This window comes from Marmota monax, unplaced genomic scaffold (assembly GCF_021218885.2).
Source record: "Marmota monax isolate L192 unplaced genomic scaffold, Marmota_monax_Labrador192_F-V1.1 WCK01_AAM20220418_F8-fsc00077, whole genome shotgun sequence".
Lineage (NCBI taxonomy): Eukaryota > Metazoa > Chordata > Mammalia > Rodentia > Sciuridae > Marmota > Marmota monax.
In genome coordinates, this window is record NW_026694610.1 from 5,417,501 (window position 1) to 5,425,916 (window position 8,416).

Below are 8,416 nucleotides of genomic sequence, written 5' to 3' on the forward strand. Positions count from 1 at the left end.
ATCTTCCTAATAATCAAACAATTTTTACTAGCAAAAATAAAGGCCTCATTTAATATTATAAAATCAATATACTCAAATGTGTTCTTAAAATTATTAAAATTCAGTGTAAGCATTAAAAAGTTTTCTATGGCCAAAAATCCATTTCAATAAAAAAGGTATCATGGCAATGAAATTAAATATTACATATCTCTTAGACTGTCTACACTAGATCTGTAGAAAACCTTTGAAAGTAAGTAAGGCCTTTGGGTTCTCCTACAGGCGAATTTTCAAAAGGTGCAGTATTTAATGGACTTAGGATGCCTAGGAACCTTTACAAATGAGGATTTGAAAATTGAAGGAAGCTGGGGTAGGAAGATTACAAGGTTGAGGCCAATTTGGGCAACTTAACAAGACCCTATCTTTAAAAAATAAATAAATAAATAATTTTTTTTTTTTTTTAAACCGGGGATTGAACTCAGGGGCACTCAACCACTGAGGTACATCCCCAGCCCTTTTTTGTATTTTTTTAAATTTAGAAACAGTTGCTTAATGCCTCCCTAAGCTGCTGAGGCTGGCTCTGAACTCAATATCCCCCTGCCTCAGCCTCCCATGCTGCTGAGATTACAGGCCTGTGCCACCATGCCCAGCTCAAAAAAAAATTTTTAAGGGCTGGGAAATTAACAGAGCTCCCCTGGGTTCAATCCCCAGTACCACACAAAAGAACTGAACTGTTTTTTAGGGGGAGAAAAACCACCCCCTAAAAATAGATCTGTTTTTCACAAAAGTACTCTAACAAAATAGAATCTCTAAAATGTGGGTCCTGGCTTCTTTATAAAATTAGAGATGGTGTGGGCAAGACTAAAACCCCCTCAAATGTCAAAGATGCTTCATTATTATACAAGCAAAAGTAGGCATAATGTGAGTGAGAGAAAAGCCCAAGAAACTTGCCTAGCAAATATTTTAAAATATTAAAATATTCCAAAGCAGTCCTTCCTTTTCCACAGAAGTGAATTATTCAGCCTTCTCAGGAATTCAATCTCCAACCTATACTTTTAGCCAGACTTTCAGGCTCAAATCACAAAGGTTTTGTAATTCCTGCAAAATCTAAGATCTTTCCCACTTTAAGTTATTCACGTAATTCCCCTCACTTGGAAAATGCTTCCTGCTTCCAATTTGCAAGGTTAGCTCCTCCTCCATTTCTTAAGGATTACATATCACTTCCTTAGAATAAAATATCCAGAACACCTACTCTCTCATAATAGAATCTGCTCCTTTAGTTCTCTGCCCTTATCAAAATTTTAACTACACATGTGTTTATCTGTATAATTTCTGTTCCCATAAATTCTAGGAAGGTACAGACCACATCTACTTTGTTCACCACTGCAATCCAGAACCTGGCAAGGCCTGAATAAAACAGAAAACACAGTAACCATTCAATTTATTTTCTATTCAAAGCAATGAGGGCTCTCACATAATTCTTCCTCACATTTACTCACATTCTCTTATCAAAATAACCTACTCTGCCCTTTGTTCCTCTATGTTACACATTCACCAAAGGATTCAAATCTATAACTAAACAATTCATCTGCATTTTGTCTCTTTTCTTTCTCCACATTATTACAAAGTATTTCAAAGCAAAAATGAAAAAAAAATATTTAACTTCTATATTTCACTATACGTTTATCCTAGCACTACATCTTTCAAAGCCATCAGCAGGTCAAAAGTACAGACCAATCTAATTTTCTAATCAAATAAATATGTAGAGTCATATTCTGTCCAACTTTTGACTTCAATTAATACCTATGCCTCCTTGAAACACTTATCCTTTTTTTGTTCTTAATTTTCTTTCACCATCTCCTCTTGACCTACATTCTCTTTCTTCTTCCATCTTCTACTTGAATATCAACAAAGACATAATCTTATCAACTTCTCTTTTCTCTGATTTAAGCTTTCTTTTCTTTCAGTGGATGGCTTTAGTCAACCATGCTGATGGCCCGCCCAAGACTTCCAGGAGGTTCTACTTATTTTGTTATATTTACAATCAGGTCCAACTCCTTGATGATGGTTCTCTAGTCCCCTGTTCCTCATCAGTATCTTTGTCATCATCACTATTTCTCCCTTAGGAGAAAAACCACCTTACCCTTACTACATACAGATTAAAGTCTACAACTATCTCAGCAATCTTACCAGTAACCATTTATCACTAATGCCTCTTCCCTCATAAATTATATACTAAGGCCAATTTCAAGTCTCCTTAAAAACATAAGAAACCCAAGAAAAGAAGCTATGCTAGTCCTCTGCAGGTGATTTCATCAAATCCTTAATAATCTTCCCTGACTTTACCTATTCAAGCCACTCTCCTTTACTGTTAGACATGTCATATTGCTGTTTCTCCTAAAATAGTATCTTAATCCATACTTCACAGTCCAGTACTTAACCTACCTCTTCCAAGTTTCTTCCTTAAATGTAAAGTTCTCAGTCTCTTTGGGGGGATTTCTATACCATTTGAATTTGCATTGTTTTAAATACAGCAAAACTACAGACTATTCTAGACTTTAACAACAACCCAGCATCATATAAATTTCTTTCATTTCTCACTTGTTCTCTCATCTTAATAGTCTTATTCAAGAGGATTATCACACACAAAAAGACTTTCTGCAACATAGATCAAGATAGTTTTAACATTCTTCTAATCAAGTGAGACAATAATCCTCTAAGGAAATGACCAACTTTACCTGAAACATATTATCATCTCTGCTGCTGCTGCTCTGTTTGGAAGATGACAGAGCTCTCGAAGTTTCACCAGTCTTTTGCTTCTTTACAGGTTTTTCTGGAGCAACTTGCTTTTTCCTCTTTAACTTGAAAGAAAAAGAACATGATAAAATTTGCTGTATTCTTATTTAAAAAAAAAAAAAACCTCAAGTTAAAAAAATTATGTTACTTTTAGAGATTCAGAAGACCACATTCGTTGTGTAAGAAAAAACCAAAGTTTCACTCAACAATAGAACTATGAATTTAACCTACATGTTTATCTAATAATGTTTTCAAACCCTCTTTTCACAATCACAGAAGATACTTCAGGCATTGGGTTTTAGCCAGAGGACAGGTATTTTGTAGAGTGGGATCATACGAAAAGAATTCATTGGAAGATGACAGGGGGAAAAAAAATGGAAACCCACTGCTTTTGCATAAAACTTCTGAAAACCAAAGATCTACCAAAGCTCAACAATTACTTTTTTTTTTTTTTTAAACAAAGGAGGTATACTTATTAAGAATACTGCCAATTTACTCCATTTCTGGGAAACATTTACTTATGCCCTGCCTATTCCAAAGGAGATTTAAACTGGTTTAAGGAACATACAGTTAGGCAAAGCAAAGCATTATTTGGCTGGGTGCAATGGCACATGCCTGTAATACTAGCAGCTCAGGAGGCTGAAGGAGGAGGATCACAAGTTCAAAGCCAGCCTGAGCAATTAAGCAAAGCCCTAAGCAACTTAGTGAGACCCCCATCTCAAAAAAGAATCAATAAAAAGGGTTGGGGAGTGTTAAGTGCCTCTGGGTTCAATTCCTGGAAAAAAATATATTATTTTGTACCAGGTACTGAACATGAACGAATCAAGAACTTTCTCTTTACAACTTAAAAAAAAAAAAAAAAGCCCCTGAAGATAGTAACGTGTTAAGACTAGAATTCAAAATCTGCTTAAATTATTATAAAAGCTTTTTACATAGCCTTATTCTCAAAATAAGTTAACAAGCTGGATGTAGTGGTGCACGCCTGTAGTTCCAGCTTCTTGGGAAGCTGAGACAAAAGGATCACTTAAGCCCAAGAGTTTGGAACCAACCTGGGCAACAGGGTAAGACCCCATTCCCACCCTACCCCCCCCAAAAAAGCTAATCACTAATAAACCACTAGTTTCCCAGCTCAAACAGTAGAGGGCAGTCATGTTCCTTCTTAGTGGTGAAGTGTAAACTAATATTTTAAGTTGCTAAATTAATGTACTAAATTAGTTGAAGCTAGGTAATACTATTCACATATAGGTGTTTATGAAATTAAAAAAAAAAACATGATGTATTTAATATAAATGTCCACAAGGTTAATACTACTATTTGGATTTGAGACAAATGGCAAAAATAAAATAAATTATTCTTTAAATCAAGATCTAATTATTCTGTTGAATAATGTATGCCTGGTACAGCAAAGTTCAATACAAATTTGTTATATGAACATACTCAAATGCTATACTGATATAAATTTTTTTAATTAAGAAATTCACTCAATTCACAATTATCTCTTTGAATCCTTACACTAAAATTGAGGTGATGTTATATTCTGTACTTACACTTCAAGGATCCAACTTCTCTAAGATTCTCCCATAAGCTCTCCCTTTTCTCTTAGCTAGTACTGCTTGGGGAACGGGGCATGAGGGGCCCGCTGCTAAATAAAGCATAAAATCTTGGAAACCACAGATCTACAAAAGCTAATTACTTATTTTCACAAAGGAAATATAGTAATTAGGAAGAAAGCCATCAACTAATTCCATTTCTAGGATATGAATGATTATTCATATATGTAAACTTCTATAAGAATAGGTCTGTGTGGAAGGAAGTCTTGACCGCAGCAAGTGAGATGCTCCGTTATGCTCCATTGAGACGCTCAGTTAAGTGGAATGCAGAGTTTACAGAGCAGTTGTCATCTAATGCAGAAAAAGCCCATTCTGTGAAAATGGGTTAGTTCACCACATCAGCTTTGCTGGAAGATAATTAAACTAAAAGGAAGGAATCAGAGCAAATAATATTCAAACTTAAAATGTAGCAAGCCCAAAATTCAGGAATACTTGTGGGCAAATAAACACAGATGACTGAGAATGCTGGCATTTAAAAATTCAGCTAATTTGGCTCAACTACTACAAATAATATCTACAGATTAGTCACATTTCTGAATAACAGCAAGTAGTATCTTTGGCCTAATTAGAATTCTATTCCCCTAGAGTCAGTCTACAGAAATTATTCTTCGATGCTAAGGTTTCTAAAGGTTCTCAATAAAGATTTTGTTAAATAGAATGTAGGTCTAAATCTGTACCTTCGAGTCAGCAGGTATGGATGTACAAAAAAGCATACTAAGTACTTTTAGTCAAGTGATCCAAAGGTCATTCTGCATTTTCAGAAACTCACAGATTTTCATGTTAGTACTGGGTTATGCCTTTTACTATCTCTTGGAAATAGATGTGGGCAATATTGCTAAATCAAGCATCACAAAAATGACCTGATGCAGTAATAGTCACCTTTTTCTCAACTTCACTGTCAGAATCACTTCCCGATGAGCTTGAAGACACAAGTTCCTTTGATTTAGGCATTCTGGAAAAAAAATGCATTATGTAAATAAGTTACAAATAGCTCTACCACCTTCAAAAAAGAACAAGTTTCTTGGTTCATTCTATCATCTTATGGCACTAAAGTTGCTATATTGAACACAAAGGTTCATTAACAAGGGTTAACCTACATTCATGACAAGCAAAGTGAAATGTTCTGAACCTAGTTATGAGAAAGAACTAAATTCACCTTTTATCTTGCTCAAAGTCAATGGGTCTTTTCAATGCTTCATTATAGAAGGATCATAAGTTTATGGAAGGGTAGAGTCAAGAAAGCAGCTTACAATTACTGTTAAAACCAGAAGAAATGTAGATAATTCTATTTAGTACTACTGTACACTTCTCACTAGATATCAGACTAGAGATCACTGAAAATGGACCTCAACATTAACACAACACAGGAATCAGCTGTACTGTGCAAAGGTGATATCTAATTAATTTTACCATTAGAATCATATCTTTTACCTATTCTGTATGTTAATTTTAAATTTTTGGCAACACTATCAGAATAACAGGTACTAATTCAGAGTTCACAAAGTTATCCATAATTCGACTTTACCCTCATTTTTCTACTTGGAAATAAATTTGAACAATATGTTTCTGTGAAAGGCAAAACCCCCTACACAGATAATCTAATGCTTTGCTTATAAATGGATGTTTACTTAGTGCCTAAGCATAAAGCAGAGAGCAGAGGCTTTTGCCTAAATCTGAAATCTCCTGGAATTCCAAGGCATGTGGGTACCTCTTTTAAGGAACTTTTACTACCAAGTGTTAAAATGCTAATCATCAAATTGCCTTTAGCTCCCTCCAGGTCTGAAGAGTCTAGGTCCTTATTAAATTTTTGTATGCCCTAAAGGGCCTAATAAACACAACACACTCTGTAAATATTGAATATAGGGGGAAAAGACTTGAAAATTCATAATCTAGCTCTGTATATTAAACTTGCATTGGCACTGGCATTGACTGTTTCGCAATAGGAGGTCAAGGTTGAAAAAAAAAAGTGGGCCATCTCAATCCTGACCATGAAATTCAAAAAAGCTCAAATCGTGCCCGACCCGACCATGCAGATTTTAATAAGTAATTTCTTAAAAATGAGAAAAGCAAATTCAGAGGGAAACAGCATCTTTCATAACCAAGTTTCATATGGTTTTCCTGTTGCTGCTCCATTTTACAACCTAATCTCCAAAATCAATTTAGCTCAGTTTTCTATGCTTGCTAATACAGCTGCCCCCACAAAAAAAAAAAAAAAAAAACCTTTCTAAGATGCAATTGAATATAATCTATTTTTCACTTGCAATCAATCAACCATAACTATCGTCTATTAGCCAAAGCTGCCTGGGACCTAACACCATTTCAAAGAACTACCTCTTATTTAACTCAAATTAAGTCCATTCAAGAAGAAAGCAAGGGAGGGTGGCTAAAGCCAGCCTCTAAACTTTTGACAAAATATATCGTTACTTAAGCTTAATGAGGTTTTACTGTTCCAAAGGATGGGGCGAGCGCATAATTCTGGCAAGTGGTAAGTGAAGAAACTATTGTAGAATTATGTACAAGACGCAAACAAAAAAATCTTCAGCCTTTGCTGACCGCGTGGAGGAGGATTAGAGAAAACGTGGTTAAGACAAACTAGGACTGACGGGCACAGGATTGCGTACAAAGGTGCCAAGAACAGAGACGGGGGTCGCGCGCTGCCAGGAAGCTACTAGAACCAAGGGGCTGGAAACTGCTGGGGCGAGGGGAGGCAGGTCGGTCGGAGGGGGCGTGGGAGGCGGCGAAGTGCGGAGGAGACGATGTGGGAAGGGGAGGGACTTGCACCAAGCGCCATTTTCTCCTCTCGCTGCGTTCCGCCGCCCCGCAAGCCAGCCATCTTCCCCCACAGCCCCCTCCCCACCGCGTCCGCTCTCACGCTTCCCCACAGCGCCCCGCTCCCTTAGCGGCCAGGGTGAATGAAGGCCAAGGGAGGCCGTGGTGGGGGCAGGCCTCGCACGCGCCCCGGCCGTCGCCCCATTGTCCCGGGGTCGCCCGGTCCCCTAGCCGCGGCTCCTCGCCCCCGCCCAACCGCGTCCCGCCGCCCGGGAGCGCCCTGTCCGCAGCCTGGCCTCGGTTCCCCAAGACGGGCGCTGGCACAGAAGGCCCAAGTGCGCGAGGCGCCCTGTCGGGCACAGAGGAGGGGATTCGGGAACACCAAGGAAGGAACAGGCAGGTCAAGCATAACCGAAATTTCCTGCGGCCATCGCCCAGAAGGCCACGGGGGTACCGGCGACTGGGTGGAGGCGGGGCCCGCATACTCACGCTCCGTTTCTGCAGTCGACAGCCTTCTGCTCGCTGGCTCGCGACTGACAGAGAGCCGGAAGTGACGGCAGACTAGAGAGGCAGGCCCCGCCCCGTTGGAACTTGCACATGTGATGGGGCGTGGCCTCCCCGCCGAAACCGACACCTAGACCCTTTCCAGGGCCTTAAAGGGGCCTCCCCTCGTTCTGGGGGGTTGCCGCTGAAGTGAAGTGCCTTAAAGATTGAACCTAACCTGAGAAGGAATGAGGGTGCGAATTAAACATGAAATGACAAGCATTGAACTTTGCACTGGTTCAATAAATGTTTATTCTATTGAAACGAAGAGACCGAGACCGTACTAAAAAAGAAAGCATGCTGGCCCATTTTCCCAGAAATTTGCCTCTTCATATCCCATTCACCCTCAGTATCTAACTATGGCTGCTAAAATCCAAAGGAAGGAAGCCACAGCCCCAGCATTTAATTCCGCAAAGTGTAAGAAATCTTAGCAGAACTTATTAGACACACAGCCCTTAGGCCTAAATTGAAGTCATGAAGGTGTAAGGTACTTCACAGTAGGAAAAAAAAAAAAAATCCATTCTATAAGCAGAATAAGCTATTATTTGAACATTTTTGGTGAAGGTTTAGTAGTAAACCAAGGATCAATATATTAATTCAACACACTGTATGAGGTGCTGTATATATATTACTCATCCTAATGAGCTTTTTCCAAAATAGGGATGATTATTCTCTCCATCTTATAGATGAGGAAACCAAGGGTCAACATGGTTAAATTAACT

At 38.6% G+C, this 8,416-nt stretch overlaps 1 protein-coding gene across 1 annotated transcript in view; it reads right to left on the minus strand.

Annotated features, from left to right (window-relative positions):
* Positions 1-7,724, minus strand: part of Sub1 (SUB1 regulator of transcription) — a 14,947-nt gene extending 7,223 nt beyond the window's left edge. The window contains exons 1-3 of the mRNA XM_046422329.2: positions 7,641-7,724; positions 5,262-5,334; positions 2,715-2,837 (exon numbers count right to left, since the gene is read on the minus strand). Of these exons, the coding sequence (XP_046278285.1) occupies positions 2,715-2,837; positions 5,262-5,333 (195 nt within the window). The 5' untranslated portion in view covers position 5,334; positions 7,641-7,724. The remainder of the gene's footprint in view (positions 1-2,714; positions 2,838-5,261; positions 5,335-7,640) is intronic.
* Between the last annotated feature and the right edge of the window lie 692 nt (positions 7,725-8,416).